This window comes from Salmo salar, chromosome ssa13, assembly GCF_905237065.1.
Source record: "Salmo salar chromosome ssa13, Ssal_v3.1, whole genome shotgun sequence".
In the NCBI taxonomy this organism is placed as follows: Eukaryota; Metazoa; Chordata; class Actinopteri; order Salmoniformes; family Salmonidae; genus Salmo; species Salmo salar.
The window spans coordinates 26062449-26085473 of NC_059454.1; the positions used below are offsets into that span (position 1 = coordinate 26062449).

Consider the following 23025-nt stretch of genomic DNA (forward strand, 5'->3'; position numbering starts at 1 on the left):
GACCAGGGGAATCCCTAACTTAGCCGCGACCCCACGGTCCATAAAACTCCCAGCCGTGCCTGAATCGACTAGCGCCTTAAACCGGGAGTGAGGGGAGAAACAAGGAAAAGACACTGACAAATACATGTGACGGACAGGGGGCTCTGGGTGAGGCTGGTGCTGACTCACCTGAGGTGTCAAAGGAGCACTCTGCCTGCCTTCTGGACTCCCAGGTGAGTCTCTCCAGCACCGGTCCACAGTGTGCCCTCTGCGACCACATGAGGTGCAGGAGCGAACTCCCCCTCCAGTCTTCCTGGCTGCTGCCCCCCTTATCTCCATAGGCGTGGGAGCAGGAGGGCTGGAGGGTGGAATGAGCAGGGCCCGGGTTGGACGTCAGCGGGCGGCCAGCAGATTGTCCAGCCGGATGGACAGGTCCACCAGTTGGTCCAGGGTGATGGTCGTGTCCCGACAGGCTAATTCCCGGCGGACGTCCTCCCTCAAACTACATCGGTGGTGATCTATAAGGGCCCTCTCATTCCACCCTGCTCCCGCGGCCAGGTCCGGAACTCGAGAGCAAAATCCTGCGCGCTCCTCGTCTCCTGTCTCAGGTGAAACAGCCGCTCACCCGCCGCTCTCCCCTCCGGGGGATGATCGAACACTGCCCGAAAACGGCGGGTGAACTCTGGGTAGTTGTCCCTGGCTGAGTCCGGACTGTCCCACACGGCGTTTGCCCAGTCCAGGGCCCTACCCGTGAGGCAGGAGACGAGGATGCTGACGCTCTCCTCCCCCGAGGGAGAGGGACGAACGGTCGCCAGGTATAACTCCAACTGGAGTAAGAAGCACTTACACCCAGCGGCCGTCCCATCGTACTCCCTGGGGGGAGCGAGTTTCACCCCACTGGTACTGGGTGCTGTGGGTGCTGGTTGGGGTGCAGGCTGTTGACCTGCCGCGTTCGTGGGGCCGAGAGCGCTTCGGTCCCAGCTCTCCATGCGCGCCAACACCTGATCCATGGCGGTACCCAGACGGTGGAGCAGGGTGGAATGTTGGGCAACTCTTTCCTCCATGGACAGGGTTGGCGCTGAAGCTCCTGCTGACTCCATCAAGTTGGTGCGTGATTTCTGTCAAGGCTGGCTCAAGAAAGCAGGAGAGGTAGAGTCAGGCGCAGGAGACAGTGAATTCTTGAACACACTTTAATTCAAGAAAACTGTTATGGTCGTCAGAAAATAGGGACGCAGCCCTTAAATACTTCTGCGGTGGTAAAACACAAAAAAACCAACCACAGGCAGAGGGGAAAAAAACACACGTTCCTCAAGCACACAAACCCGACAAGGAACATAATCACGCACAAACACAGACATACTACGCTAAACTAAATAACCCCCCCTACTAATAACTAACCCAAAACTGGTGCGTGCCTACCTAGACCTAACCAACAGAAAGTGAAACAAAAAGGATCGATGGCAGCTAGTAGGCCAGCGACGACGACCGCCGAGCCCCGCCCGGTCGAGGGGGGGTGCCACCATCCGTCGGTGTCGTGACAGTCCTCAATGTACTTACTTGTAGTGCAATGAAGCAGCAGGGGAAACAGTAGGCATGTTGTCTGTAGTTAACACCAATTAAAAATAGATTAAACTATGGCGCAGAACTGACTTCCTTCACCTTTGATACATTTCTTATTTTTACTCACCGACATCCATCATCATAGGACACCTTTTTTTAAAGATGTGTTTTCATTTTTAGTATTATGTATCATTTATATAATCTATTCTACACATTTCTTAATTGAGCATTTTCTTAAAAATACCATTGTTTATTTTTTTCCCCTCCTTTCAAAAACCCTGCTAAATTTAAAAGATGATAATATTAGGTCACAGAGGTCCTTACTGCTTGTCTCTATAATCTGCTCCTCTAGGAGGTACAGACAACCACCTCTTCCTGGTTGACCTTTGATCCAAGAGTATGGATGGACGGTGCCACAAAACCGTCATGCTCATGACTTTCTTCATTGTTGTAATCTACTTCTTGCTGCTGTCTCAGCTCTATCTGGGGAGGACATTGATCGCAGTACTATTACCACTGTAGGTTACATCTCCACTACTAATACTATCACTACTACAGCTACTAAACCATCTACTATCTGTAGTACTAACAGAGATGGAGCTTCCCTGTATGTTAGCATACACACCCTCCCCCTTCAATTTCTACAATACTACTACAAATGGTTAGCGATAATAATTCAAACATTTCCTCAAACCCCTCTACCTCTCACAAACTCTGTGGACTTGGGGAGTGTGTCATTCTTAAGAAGTAGGCTATTCCTCTCCAGTGGCGACCCGTCATTCAAGGCAGGTGGGGCAGACAGAGCCTCACCTGTTTGGACCTCCAACTGTTTAGTAGAAAATGTAATACATAATAAAAATGTTTTCATGTTATTTTGGCATTCATTTGTGTCACATCAGTTTGTAGACACTGTAAAAAAAATGTTTTTCTTGAGTTAATAACGCCTCATACAAACATGGTCTCTTTCTTGAGTAAGGCAGCTACAAATGCAGATGTTTCAGCCTAGCTCAGTGCTTCCTGTGGTGGCGGGGCAGCCAGTGAAAATACAGAGCAAAGGCGTTGGTAATCTTCTCTCGTTGCGCCATAATTGGCTCAGTGGGCCAGTCGCTCATGGGGACACTATAGTAAGGCAGTTCAAATCCCCCTTGGGTGCTGCCATAGATTTACATTATAAGTGCCCTTCCAAGAAGGCTCAAGGTCATTGGCCACAGATAAAATTATGTCAAATCACATTATATCTACCATTTGATTGGACTGATCATGTCAACCTCATACAAGCTAGACAACTAGTCATCATGAATCACATCGAATAATATACTGGCAAATCATTTTCAATCCTTGTCATATGAAGAGAAATTATAGATAAAATTTATCGGTGCTCATCGGCCATTGGACATAAACATTATAGAAGTCGTAAATTGCAAATTCAACAATGAGTGGTTTGGAAGGAATCAATAGCATCACAAAGCAATCACTATTTTGCTTCCCCTGCCTGCTGTTCGGTGGAGAGGGTTTTGAACGGTCATCCTACTCGGAATTCCAACTCTGGAACTCAGGCCTCTTTCTAGAGCTCTGACCTGAAGATCACTTACGTCAGGATTCAACCTTGTTTTTTCCCAATCAAGTTCCCAGTTGTCTTGAAAGTGCCATAAATCCAGAGAATGTCAGACTTTGATGACAAAATATGTCTTGTATACTGCGGAATAAATGATGTAATATGCCAACCAGGGAGATATGTATACCGCAGCTAAGAAAGTAATACTAAGTGTATGTTGTGTAGTAAGCTGTTATTTGCCCATGTGTCTTACCCTAAGAATTTGGTCCCTCTCCCCCTCAGAACTTAGCTTACTGTTGAGACTTAATGGTGCACATGTAGCCTATTGCCTGTTTTAGAGAAATGTCATCAAATATTGTAAGAGCTTTCATTGACTGCTTATATGCTCCCGTTATTTATCTTATGGTTCTGACTTGGTGTACAGGGAAAATACTGTAAGAACAGCCCATGTTCTGAATTCTGTCGCTGTACATTTCAGAAGTGCTGAAGAAATAGTCATATCGACTACTTGCTCGTTAATGTCTTAATCAAAATTACGGTTTGCCTCTTATCCATTCATCATTCCCTTATGCCATAGTTTGTACATCTCAATTGTTATATTGCTTATCATAAGTATCTTATTCATAATTTTGATTTCATTGTTTTGCCTACTTTGTGCACTATAATTACCTAATGTGCTGTCACGTCCTGACCAGTTAAGGGTTATTTGTTGTTGGAGTTTGGTCAGGATGTGGCAGAGGGTATTTGTTTTATATGGTTTGGGGTGGTGGTGTAGGTAGTAGGTTGTTTTATTTATGTATTCCGGGGGTTTTGGGAACTGCTCTGTGTTTATGTATTTCTAGGTTTAGTTAGTTAGTTGTGGGTATAGGTTCTAGGTTTGTTTTCTATGTAGAGTTAATTGGGATTGGACTCCCAATTGAAGGCAGGTGTGTTGAGTTGCCTTTGATTGGGAGTCCTATATAGGAGTGTGTGTTTTTCTTTGGGGTTGTGGGTAATTGTTTCTGTTCAGTGTGTTATGCTGTCAGTACTGTTGAGCTGTCGTTATTTTTTTGTTTTGTAGTGTTCCAGTGATCTTTTTTTGAAATAAATGATGCTGAACACTAACTCTTCTGCATTTTGGTCCACTTCTTCTCTCCATGACGACAGTTGTGACATGTGCTTTTCTTCACCATGAGGGGATATTATATAATGTTGTTGGGTCTGTAACAATGTTTTCCAGTGACAGACTCTTCCCATTCAAATATTTTTTAAACTAAAAGTTCAGTAATAGACCCATATAATTCCAGGTAATATTGCGAGGGTTGTTTTGTTTGCGCAATGCACTGTCTGTATATTGTCTATAAAAGTGGATCCTCATGATTGTAATATCCTTCCTTTTTAGACCACATAGGCCCAATAAAATACATTGTTGTGTAGTGGCTTTTGCTGGCATGCATCAAAAAACAAATTGGTTGAGTTTGCCCCACCAAGATTTACATGTTAAAATCGCCACTGGTCCTCTCACACCTATGCACACAGACAGAAAGATATCTGAATAGGTACTGTTTAAGTCGGAAGTTTACACACACTTAGGTTGGAGTCATTAAAACTCGTTTTTCAACACTCCACAAACTTCTTGTTAAACTGTAGTTTTGACAAGTTGGTTAGGACATCAACTTTGTGCATGACACGTAATTTTTTTACAGACATAATTTCACTTAAAATTCACTGTATCACAATTCCAGTTGGTCAGAAGTTTACATACACTAAGTTGACTGTGCCTTTAAACAGCTTGGAAAATTCCAGAAAATTATGTTGTGGCTTTAGAAGCTTCTGATAGGCCAATTGACATCATTTGAGTCAATTGGAGGTGTACCTGTGGATGTATTTCAAGGCCTACCTTCAAACTCAGTGCCTCTTTGCTTGACATCATGGGAAAATCAAAATGAAATCACACTAGACCTCAGAAAAAAATTGTAGACCTCCACAAGTCAGGTTCATTCTTGGGAGCAATTTCCAAATGCCTGAAGGTACCACGTTCATCTGTACAAACAATAGTACGCAAGTATAAACACCATGGGACCATGCAGCTGTCATACCGCTCAGGAAAGAGACGCCTTCTGTCTCTTAGAGATGAACCTACTTTGGTGCGAAAAGTGCAAATAAATAAATCCCTAGGGGTTCTCTAGTTCTGTGAGGTCAAATGGTATCATAGATAGGATATGAAGAGCCACAAATATTACCCATTGTCTTAGAGAGAGAGAGAGAGTCCTTGGAGGAACTCAATTTAGTTCAAATCAGCAAAATGTCCAACATTGTTCAACAGATTACAATAAAATGACACATCGTTTGAGGTTACAAGTCTATTACACAGTCTCTCACTGAGATGCATTTCACAAAAGCTTTTACAAATCATTTGACCTATAAAGCTTAAAGGTGCAATAAGCATAAATCGCTCCACCATTTCCTGGTTGCAAAAATTAGAATAGTTTGCCTAATTTCTGTACATGTGACAAAACAAGCAGAGAATCATTGCACCATCTAAACTGCTGGGATATACACTGCTCAAAAAAATAAAGGGAACACTTAAACAACACAATGTAACTTCAAGTCAATCACACTTCTGTGAAATCAAACTGTCCACTTAGGAAGCAACACTGATTGACAATAAATTTCACATGCTGTTGTGCAAATGGAATAGACAACAAGTGGAAATTATAGGCAATTAGCAAGACACCCCCAACAAAGGAGAGGTTCTGCAGGTGGTGACCACAGACCACTTCTCAGTTTCTATGCTTCCTGGCTGATGTTTTGGTCACTTTTGAATGCTGGCGGTGCTTTCACTCTAGTGGTAGCATGAGACGGAGTCTACAACCCACACAAGTGGCTCAGGTAGTGCAGCTCATCCAGGATGGCACATCAATGTGAGCTGTGGCAAGAAGGTTTGCTGTGTCTGTCAGCGTAGTGTCCAGAGCATGAAGGCGCTACCAGGAGACAGGCCAGTACATCAGGAGACGTGGAGGAGGCCGTAGGAGGGCAACAACCCAGCAGCAGGACCGCTACCTTTGCCTTTGTGCAAGGAGGAGCAGGAGGAGCACTGCCAGAGCCCTGCAAAATGACCTCCAGCAGGCCACAAATGTGCATGTGTCTGCTCAAACGGTCAGAAACAGACTCCATGAGGGTGGTATGAGGGCCCGACGTCCACAGGTGGGGGTTGTGCTTACAGCCCAACACCATGCAGGACGTTTGGCATTTGCCAGAGAACACCAAGATTGGCAAATTCGCCACTGGCGCCCTGTGCTCTTCACAGATGAAAGCAGGTTCACACTGAGCACGTGACAGACGTGACAGAGTCTGGAGACGCCGTGGAGAACATTCTGCTGCCTGCAACATCCTCCAGCATGACCGGTTTGGCGGTGGGTCAGTCATGGTGTGGGGTGGAATTTCTTTGCGGGGTCGCACAGCCCTCCATGTGCTCGCCAGAGGTAGCCTGACTGCCATTAGGTACCGAGATGAGATCCTCAGACCCCTTGTGAGACCATATGCTGGTGCGGTTGGCCCTGGGTTCCTCCAAATGCAAGACAATGCTAGACCTCATGTGGCTGGAGTGTGTCAGCAGTTCCTGCAAGAGGAAGGCATTGATGCTATGGACTGGCCCGCCCGTTCCCCAGACCTGAATCCAATTGAGCACATCTGGGACATCATGTCTCGCTCCATCCACCAACGCCACGTTGCACCACAGACTGTCCAGGAGTTGGCGGATGCTTTAGTCCAGGTCTGGGAGGAGATCCCTCAGGAGACCATCCGCCACCTCATCAGGAGCATGCCCAGGCGTTGTAGAGAGGTCATACAGGCACGTGGAGGCCACACACACTACTGAGCCTCATTTTGACTTGCTTTAAGGACATTACATCAAAGTTGGATCAGCCTGTAGTGTGGTTTTCCACTTTAATTTTGAGTGTGACTCCAAATCCAGACCTCCATGGGTTGATAAATTGGATTTCCATTGATTATTTTTGTGTGATTTTGTTGTCAGCACATTCAACTATGTAAAGATAAAAGTATTTAATAAGATTATTTCATTCGTTCAGATCTAGGATGTGTTATTTTAGTGTTCCCTTTATTTTTTTGAGCAGTGTATTTTCAATAAAAAAATATTGTATTTTCAGCTGTTTGAAGCTGGTGTACAAAACTGAAAGTAAAATTAGATGCAAAAGCTCAACTTAAAGGGAAATTTATATTCCATTTTCAACATCTCCAGCACCACCCCAAAATCAACATATGTGAAAATGGTGCATTTCTGTTTTGTAGTTTAATAAAAGAATCCCTTTAAGAGCAGGAAGCATAAAAATGGTGCACATAGAACATATCTATCGCTTCTTAGACTTGCTTTCACTGAGAATGACAAATCTATAACTCACATTTCTTTGTGAATTTGGTCAAGTTTCCCAAAAAGTTACATATTGCAGCTTTAACAATGTTCATAAACAAAACTATTATGCCACATCTTACACTTCACAATACTATAAATTGTTGCTGTATTGTCTTGTACAGTAATAGGGTTACTGCAGGTTCCTTAAAATCTATACTTTACACATCAAAATATTGTGTGAATCAACAAATCAACAAGGCAACGTTTTTAAATTCAGCTCAGTAGGATTATAGCGACCCAGTAAGAGGCCTGGGAAACACTGTATGAGAGCATAAGAATTTACCTTCGTGTGCCCAGGTTCTGGGTTTGTTGATTGTGCTGTAGATTGCAGATGGATCCTCAGCTCCATGTGCTGCAGGTTGGGGGGCAACACCTAGGTGCTTGAATTTCACCACAGTGTATTGTATTTCCTTGTTAGGCAGCTGGACAGTGGAGTACATAGACACTTCCTGGTTTCTGAAGGGAGAGAAGTGGACACTGTCATAGTGGATGTTTTCCTCCTCGTCTGTGTCCACTGTCTGTACTGCATTAGGGGTCATGGCCATGCCTGAGATGGTGTCATACAGGTGACTAGAGCCTCCCTGTCCATCCTCTGCTGTGTCCCTTGTGTCAGTTGATTTGGGAGCCCTCTTTCTGAACCACAGAAAGGTAAATAGGAGAATGAGAACCAGAGCAACAACTGTGATTCCTACAGCTATTTTAATACTAGATGTTTGTTTTCCTGATACAATGATCAATCTAACTGTGGAGTTACTAGCTCCTTTCTCATTCTGTGCCTCACAGTAATATTCTCCACTGTCCTCAGATCTGATGTTGGTGATGCTATAGATCTGACCGAATGCTTTTGGTGAGATGACAGTCTTTTTAAACCAGGTGTATTTCTGTACTGGTGGGTTGGCATCACTGTTGCAGGTCAAATTCACTGAACTGTGCTCCACTATTTCACCAGAGGGATTGACTGACACTGAGGTGTTCTTTGGTCTATACTGAACATTTACAAACACGGAGGAAGAGTTGATAAGTTCATACTTGTTGCCTGCCTCACAGTAGTACTCTCCACTGTCCTCCAACCTGATGTAGGAGATGTTATATATCTGTCCTGGTGCTTTTGGTGTTGTAACGTTCCTCTTGTACCAGGTGTATGTCTGCACTGGTGGGTTGGCATCACTGCTGCAGGTCAAAGTCACTGAACTGCCCTCCACTATTTCACCAGAAGGACTGATTGACACTAAGATGTTCTTTGGTTTGTATCTGACAGTTAGAGTCACCTCAGGAGAGTGGAGATCCTCATGACCTTTAACAGCACAGGAGTAGCTGCCTGCATCATCACTGCTGACTGAATATATGTACCAAGGGGAAGAGTTGTATTGTAGATATTGTCTGTTCTTGTACCAGATGTAGGTGGGGTTGGTGTTGTCACTCAGAGGGGAGATGGTTCTGCAGGTCAGTGTCACAGGTGATCCCTCTGTCACCATGGTAGATGTCAACCACACCTTCAGGTCTGTCACAGACAGAGTGACTCCACCTGAGGCAGGTCTCCAAATGTAGCTCCATGTGTCATGGGCGATGGTTTCATATCTGAAGCGATACTCTCCTGAGTCACACTCTCTCAGGTTTCTGATTCTCAGGGTGCAGTCATTGATCTTATTCCCACGGTACTCAACACGACCTGAATACTCCGATCGGTGCTTTATTTCATTATTATACTGCCTGTACTTCCAATAATGCCATTGTGTTGTTCCGACTGTATACCCACTGGGATATGTGTAAGAGCAGGGGAGGTCCACTGATGACCCCTTCAAGGCAAAGATACTGGTTTTGGTGTAAGTCACATTGAACTGACCCAGTCCTCCTGAAACACACGCACATGCACGCGCACACACACACACACACACACACACACACACACACACACACACACACACACACACACACACACACACACACACACACACACACACACACACGCACACACGCACACACACACACACGCGCGCGTGCACACACACGCACAAACACAATTTTAAAAATGGGGCATAATTTTGCACAAAAGTTAACCTGAACTACTTGCTCACTTTGCCTATGAAGTACTCTTTGTTCCACTGCTGCTGAGATAAGTGTGAACATAAACCAAACCACAGATCATCATCTGTGTGAGGTGTAAAGGACAGCTATCAAAATGAACATGAAAATGTACTATAGACCAGGGCTGTTGAGGTGACTGTATTACTACCACACCGGCAGTCACAAGTCAGTCAAATTCCCTGTGACCGTTGGTCACGGTAATCCCATCCAAAACTGCGCAAATGAATGCTGCTGATGCCTACCAACTTGCTAACGGCCCTCGCTAATGGACTGGTACTCAGTGCTCTAGTTAAGCAATAACGCCTGAGAGGGTGTCGTATATGGCCAATATACCACGGCTAAAGGCTGTTCTTAAGCACAACAACACGGAGTACCTGGATACAGCCCTTAGCCGTGGTATATTGGCAATATACCACAAACTCTGAGGTGCCTTATTGCTATTATAAGCTGGTTACCAATTAATTAGAGCAGTAAAAGTAAATGTTTTGTTATACCCGTGGTATACTGTCTGATTAAATGTGGTAGACGCATTCAAGTTGTACAACTAACTAGGTGTCCCCCTTTCCCTAATAGTGAGTAGAGGCCATATGGTGTGATTGTGTGAGTAAGACACTGGAGCATAGGCGGTGTGTCCAAAAGGCTAGAGGAAGCAAATCATTTAATTGCCAACATTATATAGCCTATTAGCTTACTTCTGAATACAGACATAAATAAAATCATTCAAAATGAACAACAACAGAAAGCATAATTTGGCCACAGAGGATCATAGGCTTCTTAAATATAAAAAACTGTGGATTGTTTTAAATCACACAGGTTACAGTCAGAAGGGCCCACGATTTGGGCAGCATGAGCTGCAAATAACAAATAGATGATTGTTGAGTTGCAACTGTCAGTGGAAAGCAGAGAGACCCAGCCTGGCATATCGCAATATATATATATTTTTAAATACAACGTGTGGAAAAATTGTTTGGAAAGCAAATAGCTATTGTTGTATAGAGAAGACAATGAAAAGACTACAATCTGTCTTTTAGTTATCAAAATTCTCAACTTCATTTAGCGAATGCAGCCTATTTTATAGGCACCAGCGGAGAACATCGGCCATATGCCCGGTGTATGTGCATATTCACTGTCTTTATCATTGGGTCAGTGCCACTTTTGTTTGTTTTCGGACAATAGTTTCTTCTTCCAGGTTAGATGGATGTCATATTGTTTTCATCTCCCCTTTTCATTGGCCTATTATATGGATCAGATAACGTTGTTTTTTATTGATATGTTTGACAGTGTCAGGAGAGTAGTCTACCCTGTAATTTTTGTCGTAATAAAAAAGATTCAGCTAATGTCTCCCGTCATATAAAGTGTAGTAGAGTTAATTGTATGAAATGTGTTTCTAAAAGGCCAACATTTTCCTGTGCAAAGAAAGGAGAAGAAATGTATCTGATATAACCTATACTATAGCCTAGGGCTACTTTAGACCTACGCCACTACGTGCTGCATTGAAGTATTTTTTGCGAACAGTGATTGAGTTATATTATCAGTCTAAATTATGACTATGCAATTTAATCATCACATTAGGAATAGTAGGCTATCTTACATAAGTCTGCAAATGCGAGGATGCATGGAATGCTTGACTATAAAATAGCATTTTTATGGTGAAAATTTGCTTCATCAAACTCAAACCGCACTCACTGCCTATGCAGTAGATAGCCTAATCAGCAGGTAGCCTAATCAGCAGGTAGCCTATGCAGCAGGTAGCCTATGCAGCAGGTAGATAATGCAGCAGGTAGCCTATGCAGCAGGTAGATTATGCAGCAGGTAGCCTATGCAGCAGGTAGCCTATGCAGCAGGTAGATTATGCAGCAGGTAGCCTATTCAGCAGGTAGCCTATGCAGCAGGTAGCCTATGCAGCAGGTAGCCTATGCAGCAGGTAGCCTATGCAGCAGGTAGCCTATGCAGCAGGTAGCCTATGCAGCAGGTAGCCTATGCAGCAGGTAGCCTAGCGGTTAAGATGTTGGGCCATTAACTGAAAGGTTGCTGGTTCAAATCCCAGAGCAGACTAGGTGAAAAATCTGTTGATATCCCCTTGACCACGACACTTAACCCTAATTCCCACCTGTAAGTCACTCTGGATAGGAGTCTGCTAAAATGTCTGCAAGGGAGGCTTGGAGCAGGCACAGAGGGAGAGACCACATCCACTGTTATGTCGCGCTAGATTAACTTCTTGCTAGTTATTTATCATCCCATTCGATTACATAGTACCCATCTTGACTGCATCAACACCAGAGAAACTAGGCTAATTGAGGATTGCCATAATGTTACTGAGCTTCTCACAGTCCTGCAGTTAGCTAGCTACGCATATCATCTCCATTCAGATTATACCCAAAATAACAGCCTACCTGTTGGCTTTTGGTCGTTGCAGCCTTTCTTTCTCATTAAACTTTTAATTCTGTCCTTTTAATTCCATCATCCATTGATTACATATCCCCTAAATGGTTTGCCACACAAGCAGAGCAAATGACAGACACTCGGCCGTCCATGAAATGAGTTTGACACCTGTAGGTAGGCTATATTAAATGGATTTATTCAACTTTTTAAAATGTAGATGTTCCAAAGGCATGCATCAGCAGCTTGTATGCGTGGAAGTCCAGAGATTCTAAAAATGTTTATGTTAGTTAACGGTCAATTGGCATGAGACCGGCAGTCATTTGCATGACAATTACTTGCTGACATTTCATGACCACCACAGCCCTACTATAGACATGACAACATTCAGAGACATTATTCTGAATTGATTTATAGCATTTTAGATATTTCACAAGAGTGAATAACCATAAGAAAGATTATAATACTTTGACTGTGGTCATACCTGACACTGACAAGATGAAAACCACAATCACACTTCCTGCTGTTCTCAAGGCCATCTTTGCATTTCCCACCATGCAGTCTATCGCCAAGAAACAAAGATTGTCAACAAAACAGACTTTATAGCTGGCGTATAACTAAACAAAAAATGTATTGTTTTAATTTTTACTTTTTTTTTCTCAGAACCTAAACAATTGCAATTAGGCCTTGGGCAACAAAATATGCTGTATTGTCTTGTACAGTAATAGGGTCACAGAAGTCTTGTTCAAATCTACAGTATACTTTTTATATCAAAATCATTTAAGATCAAATTAACAAGGCAAAGTTCTGAAATTCAGTGCAGTATGATTAGTGACCCAGTAGGAGGCCTAGTCAACCAGAGGTACAGTACCAGTCAAGAGTTTGGACACATTGTCACAATACAGCTGATTGGCTCAAAAACAATAAGAAGGAAAGAAATTCCACAAATGAACTTTCAACAAGGCACACCAGTTAATTGAAATGTATTCCAATTGACTACCTCATGAAGCTGGTTGAGAGAATGCCAAGAGTGTGCAAAGCTGTCATCAAGGCAAAGGGTGGCTACTTTCAGGAATCTCAAATCCGAAATATATTTTGTTTAACACTTTTCTGGTTACTACATGATTTCATATGTGTTATTTCATAGTTTTGATGTCTTCACTATTATTCTACAATGTAGAAAATAGTAAAAATAAAGAAAAGCCCTGGAATGAGTAGGCGTGTCCAAACTTTTGACTGGTACTGTTTGTCTTACAATCAGATACCTAAACATACTGAGAAAACATCAATTGAAAAGAATACATCACATCAAATAGTGTTACTGTGTCCTGAAGAATATACCAAAAACATATGAAATGTGATCATTAGGGGTGCAACAATGTTCAAGATATAATCAAGCATACTTACAGAGGTGGAGAAGTTTGGCAATGTAGAGCTCTTGCTGGTAGTGCATGGAATGAAACAGTAGAGGAAACAGTAGGCGTGTGGTCTGTGGTTAACACCAATTAGATGTAGACAAAATGAAGGTGCAGAACTGACTTACTTTAAATCAAATGTATTTATATAGCCCTTCTTACATCAGCTGATATTTCAAAGTGCTGTACAGAAACCCAGCCTAATACCCCAAACAGCAAGCAATGCAGGTGTAGAAGCACTTTACCCACCAACAACTCTCACTGGATGACAACTTTATTTAAAGATTTATTTTCATGTATAGTAGCATGCATCAATATTTATAATCTACACATTTTCATAATTTAGCATTTTCTTGAAAATACCATTCTAAATTCCCTACCTCTCCTTTCAAAAGCCATTTGTTCATGAATGTCAGTTTATACTTTACAAATAGGCCATCATTGTAAATAATAATTTGTTCTTAACTGACTAGTTAAATAGATAAACTAGTTAAACCTAGTTAAAGAAAGGTTAAATAAATAAATATAATAAAATATACTGCTACAATAATGTATAAGATGATAGTAAGAGATCCCAATGGTCTTGTTATGTATATCTACCATGCTCCTCCCAGGGATTACAGACAACCACCTTGTCCTAGTTGACCTTTGACCCCAGGGTATGGACAGACTGCCTCAAAATCATCATGCTCATGACTTTCTTCATTGTTGTAGCCCCCTTATTGCTGCTGTCTCAGCTCTATCTGGTGAGGACATTGATAGCAGTACTATTACCACTGTAGGTTACATCTCCGCTACTAATACTATGACTACTACAGCTACTAAAACATCTACTATCTGTAGTACTAACAGAGATGGAGCCTCCTTGTATGTAAGAATACTACAGCACCTGCCAAGCAGTCTGAACCTAATGGCACAGAAAGTAGTGCCCTTGCCCTGCAGAGTTGCCATTTCAGTTGTCCCTTCTCAGTTGCTACAATACTAATAATACTACCCACAAATGTTTTTGTTTTTTTGTTTTTTTTTGTGTTGATTTCTGGTAACACTTAATTTTAAGTGGTCCATCTTACATGTAATTACACTAACAGGTATTGTAGTTAATTGTAATAACTCAGTGTTATGCTAATAACACGTAACTTGGTGGTAATTACAGTCTGTATTTACAAAAGTGTAACAACAAATGCTTGTTTACCATGCTTGTTACAAATGGCCAAGTTTTCACTAAATTCACAAATTTAGGGTTTAGTTTTTTCTCAGCTGCATCCAATTCAGTAATAACTGTCGCAAGGTTGTAATCTCTTGTGGACAGATGCGCTGGGTGTCAGAGATTACAAAGGATGTAGGCTCAATAGGCTTTAATTACCTACCCGTGAATGCGCACTTCCAAATCTTCACTCAATGTTGTTGCGAGCACTTGCCTCCCAAAAGTATACTATCTGGGTTAACTTGGTTGAGTTTACAAAAACAGATCAGATATACTGTAGGTCAACCTCACTGACTGGGGTCTACTATATGGCTGTCATCCCAGATTATAATAAAAAAATATTGTGTAACGTTACTCATTATGACAACCTGAACCGCCCTGCCATCCAAGTGAGAGGACACACACACAAGTACACCAAAGTACATGTAATATCTGCATAAGTATAATTTAATCACTAGGTGTTACACAGGATTTAGATACTTAAAATAAAGTCTATGTTGAGGTGTACTTAATTGTAATTATTGTGTACCTCCAAAGTAGGTTACCCATTCTGACAATCGAATCGTCAGCTTCTGAAAGCACCAGCCAAGTGAGAAAATAAACACACTAATACACCACAGAGTACATACTGTATCTGCATAAGTACAAGGATGTCGCTACTTATTACACAGGATTTAGCTATTTAAAGTGAACCCCTATGTTTGGGTAGCCACAAAACTACCTCCATAATTCCATTAATGTTTTTTAACTGGTCTGGTTACCTTCAGATGAGTCTTGTTACCTTTCTGGGGGTCATAGAGAAAAACGGAGAACACCATTGTGTTTGTGAGAATCTCCCCTTTGTAGCCTACATAGCTAATTTAGAAAAATGGGATTGTGTTTTTCTTCCATTTTTAACATTACAAGTAACAATGGAAATCGCCAACTCTGTCTCTGACTCTGTCTTCATCTGTTTTTTTCTTGTAAGCATTTTATGAAGGCACAAGGCGAGACCCAAATGCAGACACAGGAGGCAGACGGTTGGAGTCTTACAATGTTTATTAATCCAAAGGGGTAGGCAAGAGAATGGTCGTGGACAGGCAAAAAGGTCAAAACCAAATCAGAATCCAGGAGGTACAGAGTGGCAGACAGGCACGTGGTCAAGGCAGGCAGAATGGTCAGGCAAGTGGGTACAAAGTCCAGAAACAGGCAAGGGTCAAAACCAGGAGGGCTAGAAAAAGGAGAATGCAAAAATCAGGAGAACGGGAAAAACGCTGGTTGACTTGGAAACATACAAGACGAACTGGTACAGAGAGACAGGAAACACAGGGATAAATACACTGGGGAAAATAAGTGACACCTGGAGGGGGTGGAGACAATCACAAGGACAGGTGAAACAGATCAGGGCATGACACATGGAGTCTGAGACCTGTGGTAGAGAAAAATAATGTATGACAATTAGCATAGACACTACATTACCCCTAGTTATCATCATCATGATTTTTATAGTTAAGGCATATAACTAGCTAGGCCTAGCTAGCTACCTAGCTAGCTGTTGTGTTATTCAGCTGGCAATAATAGTGCTTGCTAACACTAATAAGTTAGCTAGTGTTTAGCTACATTGAAAAGGAACTAACGTTATTCATTTTGTGTTGACACAAGTGACTAGCTAATTGGCTAGCTAATATTAACATGCTGGGTATTTTGGTATTTTATTAGGATCCCCATTATCTGTTGCAAAAGCAGCAGCTACTCTTCCTGGGGTCGACACAAAACATGAAACATAATACAGAACATCAATAGACAAGAACAGCTCAAGGACAGAACTACATACATGTTTTAAAAGCCACACGTAGCCTACATATCAATACATACACACAAACTATCTTGGTCAAATAGGGGAGAGGCGTTGTGCTGTGAGGTGTTGCTTTATCTGTTTTTTTAAACGAGGTTTGCTGTTTATTTGAGCAATATGAGATGGAACAGAGTTCCATGCAATAATGGCACTGTACTATACTGTATGCTTGAATTTGTTCTGGATTTGGGGACTGTGAAAAGACCCCTGGTGGCATGTCTGGTGGGATAAGTGTGTGTGTCAGAGCTGTGTGTAAATTGACTATGCAAATAATTTGGGATTTTCAACACACTAATCTTTATCATAAAAAGAAGAGATGCAGTCAGTCTCTCCTCAACTCTTAGCCAAGAGAGACTGGCATGCATAGTATTTATATCAGCCCTCTGATTACAATTAAGAGCAAAACGTGCCGCTCTGTTCTGGGCCAGCTGCATCTTAACTAGGTCTTTCCTTGCAGCACTGGGCCACACGACTGGACAATAATCAACATTAGATGAAAATAGAGCCTGCAGAACTTGCTTTTTTGGAGTGTGGTGACTCTTTATTACGGACAGACCTCTTCCCTTCTTTACAACCATTGAATCTATATGTTTTGACCATGACAGTTTACAATCTACGGTAACGCCAAGTAATTTAGTCTCCTCGACTTGTTCAACAGCCACACCATTTATTACCAGATTAAGCTGAGGTCCTGAATTTAGGGAGTGATTTATACCAAATACAATGCTCTTAGTTTTAGAGATGTTCAGGACCAGATTATTACTGGCCACCCATTCCAAAACAGACTGCAACTCTTTGTTAAGGGATTCAGTGACTTCATTAGCTATGTTTGCTGATGTGTATATGGTTGAATCATCAGCATACATGGACACACATGCTTTGTTTAATGCCAGTAAGTAATATTGTGATCACTGCATCCATTGGGTACGGAAACAGCTTTAGAACTAAGTTCTAAAGCATTAGTAAAAATGTGATTGATACATGTAGATGATCTTGTTCCTTTAGTGTTTGTAAACACCCTGGAAGGTTGATTAATAACCTGAACCAGATTGCAGGCACTACAGTAAGAAGCTTCCTCTTGAGCAGACAGCTTGATGAAAACCAGTCAATATTCAGGTCCCCAAGAAAGTAGACCTCACTGTTTAAATAATATACAGTACACTATCAAGGATTTCACACATATTATTTAGATACTGACTGTTCGCACTTAGTGGCCTATAGCAACACCCCAAAATAAAAGGTTTTAGATGTGCCAAGTGAACCTTCAACCACAACACTTCAATAACACTTGACATAAGATCTTCTCTAAGCATTAAATGGATATGGCTCTGAATGTATACAGCAAAACCTCCCCCATAAGCATTTCTGTCTCTTCTATAGATGTTATATCCTTGTATTGCTACTGCAGTATCATCGGATTAATTGTCTCAGTGAGTCTCAGAAATGGCTAATATGTTAATGTTATCTGATGTTAGCAAGTTATTATTGACATATCTCCTCATTTGAATTCCGTGCTGTCACAGTCACTAGCCCATTCAAGCTTAACATCCTTATCATTTATCGCCCTCCAGGTTCCCTTGGAGAGTTCATCAATGAGCTTGACGCCTTGATAAGTTCCTTTCCTGAGGATGGCTCACCCCTCACAGTTCTGGGTGACTTTAACCTCCCTACGTCTACCTTTGACTCATTTCTCTCTGCCTCCTTCTTTCCACTCCTCTCCTCAATACGATTGACCTCATCTATACTAGATGCTGTTCTTCTACTAATCTCACTGCAACTCCCCTCCAAGTCTCCGACCACTACCTTGTATACTTTCCCTCTCGCTCTCCTCCAACACAACTCACTCTGCCCCTACTCAGAGTGTATTGCACCGTCGCAACCTTTGCTCTCTCTCTCTCCTGCTACTCTCTCCTCTTCCATCCTATCTTCTCTTCCCCCTGCTCAATCCTTCTCCAACCAATCTCCTGATTCTGCTTCCTCAACCCTCCTCTCCTCCCTTTCTGCATCCTTTGACTCTCTATGTCCCCTATCCTCCCGGCCGGCTCGGTCCTCCCCTCCTGCTCCGTGCCTTGACGACTCATTGCAAGCTAACAGAACAGGGCTCCGGGCAGCCGAGCGGAAATGGAGGAAAACTAGCCTCCCTGCGGACCTGGCATCTTTTCACTCCCTCCTCTCTACATTTTCTTCCTCTGTTTCTGCTGCTAAAGCCACTTTCTACCACTCTAAATTCCAAGCATCTGCCTCTAACCCTAGGAAGCTCTTTGCCACCTTCTCCTCCCATAGGGCTCAGTTCTAGGCCCTCTCCTATTCTCGCTATACACCAAGTCACTTGGCTCGGTCATATCCTCACATGGTCTCTCCTATCATTGCTACGAAGATGACACACAATTAATCTTCTCCTTTCCCCCTTCTGATAACCAGGTGGCGAATCGCATCTCTGCATGTCTGGCAGACATATCAGTGTGGATGACGGATCATCACCTCAAGCTGAACCTCGGCAAGACGGAGCTGCTCTTCCTCCCGGGGAAGGACTGCCCGTTCCATGATCTCGCCATCACGGTTGACAACTCCATTGTGTCCTCCTCCCAGAGCGCTAAGAGCCTCGGCGTGACCCTGGACAACACCCTGTCGTTCTCGGCTAACATCAAGGCGGTGACCCGATCCTGTAGGTTCATGCTCTACAACATTCGCAGAGTACGACCCTGCCTTACACAGGAAGCGGAGCAGGTCCTAATCCAGGCACTTGTCATCTCCCGTCTGGATTACTGCAACTCGCTGCTGGTGGGGCTCCCTGCCTGTGACATTAAACCCCTACAACTCATCCAGAACGCCGCAGCCCGTCTGGTGTTCAACCTTCCCAAGTTCTCTCACGTCACCCCGCTCCTCCTCACACTCCACTGGCTTCCAGTTGAAGCTCGCATCTGCTACAAGACCATGGTGCTTGCCTACGGAGCTGTGAGGGGAACGGCACCTCCGTACCTTCAGGCTCTGATCAGTCCCTACACCCAAAGAAGGGCACCGCATTCATCCACCTCTGGCCTGCTCGCCTCCCTACCTCTGCGGAAGCACAGTTCCCGCTCAGCCCAGTCAAAACTGTTCGCTGCTCTGGCACCCCAATGGTGGAACAAGCTCCCTCACGACGCCAGGACAGCGGAGTCAATCTCCACCTTCCGGAGACACCTGAAACCCCACCTCTTTAAGGAATACCTGGGATAGGATAAAGTAATCCTTCTAACCCCCCCCCTTAAAAGATTTAGATGCACTATTGTAAAGTGGTTGTTCCACTGGATATCATAAGGTGAATGCACCAATTTGTAAGTCGCTCTGGATAAGAGCGTCTGCTAAATGACGTAAATGTAATGTAAATGTAATTTCATGAACCTTATTTCTAAGGCTACATATATTAATATGGGCTGTTTTTAGCCCTTTCCTGGGTAGCTTATTAGAGATAGACATAATACTGAAAAGAGCAGACAAAACAAGATAAAACAATATACAGTTGAAGTCAGAAGTCTACATTCACCTTAGCCAAATACATTTAAACTCAGTTTTTTACAATTCCTGACATTTAATCCTAATAAAAATTCCCTGTTTTAGTTCAGTTGGGATTACCACTTTATTTTAAGAATGTGAAATGTCAGAATAATAGTTTGAGAGAATGATTTATTTTAGCTTTTATTTCTTTCACCACATTCCCAGTGGGTCAGAAGTTTACATACACTCAATTAGTATTTGGTAGCATTGCCTTTAAATTGTTTAACTTGGGTCAAACGTTTCGGGTAGCCTTCCACAAGCTTCCCACAATAAGTTGGGTGGATTTTGGCCCATTCCACCTGACAAAGCTGGTGTAATTGAGTCAGGTTTGTAGGCCTCCTTGCTCGCACACACTTTTTCAGTTCTGCCCGCAAATGTTCTATAGGATTGAGGTCAGGGCTTTGTGATGGCCACTCCGATACCTTGACTTTGTTGTCCTTAAACCATTTTGCCACAACTTTGGAAGTATGTTTGGGGTCATTGTCCATTTGGAAGACCCATTTGCGACCAAGCTTTAACTTCCTGACTGATGTCTTGAGATGTTGCTTCAATATATCCACATAATCTTCCTCCCTCATGATGCCATCTATTTTGTGAAGTGCACCAGTCCTGCAGCAAAGCACCCCCACAACATGATGCTGCCACCCCAGTGCTTCACGGTTTGGATGGTGTTCTTAGTCTTGCAAGCCTCCCCCTTTTTCCTCCAAACATAACGATGGTCATTATGGCCAAACAGTTCTATTTTTGTTTCATCAGACCAATGGGCATTTCTCCAAAAAGTACGTTATTTTTCCCCATCTGCAGTTGCAAACCGTAGTCTGGCTTTTTTATGGCAGTTTTGGAGCAGTGGCTTCTTCCTTGCTGAGCGGCCTTTCAGGTTATGTTGATATAGGACTCGTTTTACTGTGGATATAGATTCTTTTGTACCTGTTTCCTCCAGCATCTTCACACGTTCCTTTGCTGTTGTTCTGGGATTGATTTGCACTTTTTGCACCAAAGTACGTTCATCTCTAAGAGACAGAACGCATCTCTTTCCTGATCGGTATGACAGCTGCGTGGTCCCATGGTGTTTATACTTGCGTACTATTGTTTGTACAGATGAACGTGGTACCTTCAGGCATTTGGAAATTGCTCCCAAGGATGAACCAGACTTGTGGAGGTCTACAATTTTTTTTCTGAGGTCTTGGCTAATTTCTTTTGATTTTCCCATGATGTCAAGAAAAGAGGCACTGAGTTTGAAGGTAGGCCTTGAAATACATCCACAGGTACACCTCTAATTGACTCAAATGATGTCAATTAGCCTGACCCACTGGAATTGTGATACAGTGAAATAATCTGTCTGTTAGCAATTGTTGGAAAAATTACTTGTGTCATGCACAAAATAGATGTTCTAACCGACTTGCCAAAACTAGTTTGTTAACAAGAAATTTATGGAGTGGTTGAAAAACGAGTGTATGTAAACTTCCGACTTCAACTGTACATTCCGATGGTCAGGTCGTCCATTCTTTTATTAGTAGAATCCACAAGTTTTTGGACAAAACACTTGAAGCTATTTTGTTGTTGTTGTAACAACTGCAAACTCTTTATGTTTGTTTAAAAGATCCTTCACGTGTGATAGAGAGACACCACTGTCCTCAACGGTACACCCGCCGGCTTTGGTCTTTGTCATGGTAGCTAGCAACGAAGGTTACGATGTTTCTCCTCGCCTTTCCAGACAGGGCAGGTCACAGGGAAGATTGAAAACCACAAACAGACAGCCACAAACCTGGGACAATCCACGAGGCCTGCCACAACGGCTAACCACGTTGCGGGCTGCATTCAAGCCCTCAAGAAAACCCTGCTAGCTTGATATGCAGCTAGCTAGCAGCTAGGCTAGCTGCAACCCCAATAGCTCTTCAGAACTGTCCTTGGTCAGCAGGATCACTGGACAGAGACTAGCAGTCCCAGCAAATGATGCCAACTGTGTCGCAGGATCCAAACTAAAAAGTTAGCTAGCTACTATGATCTTTCCAATACACTTTCAAAACAGCAAACAACCAACCTTTTCAAAACAGCAAAACTGAGCTCTTCCTCGTTTCTGGGTGTGTCTCACGTAATACCCTTGGGTAACAGATACACTAAGAACAAGGTTCAGGGAAGATAAGACCATCAAGCCCAGCTAACGATAGCTAGCTAGCTAGTTCGCTAGTGAGTAGCGAACATAGCATATTTACTAGCTAGCCAAGGTTAGAAATAAATAGCTAGCTACCGTGCAAGCTAATCAAAAATAAATCAACAGATCGCATTGGAAAGTATATTGGTCAGGATGTGGCAGGGTTTTTTGTGTTAAGTGTTGTGTTGATGATTGGACTCCCAATTGAAGGCAGGTGTGTTGAGTTGCCTTTGGTTGGGAGTCCTATATAGTAGTGTGTGTTTTTCTTTGGGGTTGTGGGTAGTTGTTCTTGCGTTTTGTGTGCCTGCAAGACTGTTGCTGTCGTGTATTGTTTTTGTCCAGTGGATACTTTACTCCTTTTTTGAATTAAAATATGAGTATCCACATTCCCGCTGCGCCTTGGTCCATTTTTGAAGACAGCTGTTACAGAACTACCCACCACAAAAGGACCAAGCAGCGGAAGAGGAGGGAGCCACAGGAGAACAGCTTGGATGGATGGACTTGGCAGGATGAGCGAAGATTCTGGGAGGACAAGTTAAGGGAGCTAAGGGAACCCGAGAGGCAGCCCCAATCATTTTTTGGGGGGGGCACAAGGGCTGTTTGGCGGGGCGAGATTGGAGCCCCAGGCCAGCTCCCCGTACCCTTGTGGGGCAGAGACAGACTGGACAGGTCCCGTGCTTTGGGGTTGGGGCTGTGGTGAGGCCTGGGATTTTCAGGCCGGTAGGCACAGTACCAGCGCCCCGCATGTGCCAGGGCGAGGTGAGCATCGAGCCGGAAGGGGTGATGCCAACCCTGCGCTCAAGACCGCCAGTGCGCCTCTACGGTCCGGTGTTTCCCGCTATACACACTAGCATGGAGGTGCGTGTCTCCAGGCTGGCACGTCCAGTACCAGCTCCAAGCATCAGGCGTCTAGTGCG

The 23025-nt window shown here is 43.2% G+C and overlaps 1 protein-coding gene across 1 annotated transcript; it reads right to left on the bottom strand.

Moving 5' to 3' along the window:
* Positions 1-7163: 7163 nt before the first annotated feature.
* On the bottom strand, positions 7164-12939 carry LOC106566765 (sialoadhesin-like). The gene is made up of 2 exons (XM_014135135.2): positions 12454-12939; positions 7164-9357 (listed from the first exon to the last, which is right to left on the bottom strand). The coding sequence occupies exons 1-2, from the start codon at positions 12524-12526 to the stop codon at positions 7733-7735; spliced, it is 1698 nt and encodes a 565-aa protein (XP_013990610.2). The 5' UTR covers positions 12527-12939; the 3' UTR covers positions 7164-7732.
* Between the last annotated feature and the right edge of the window lie 10086 nt (positions 12940-23025).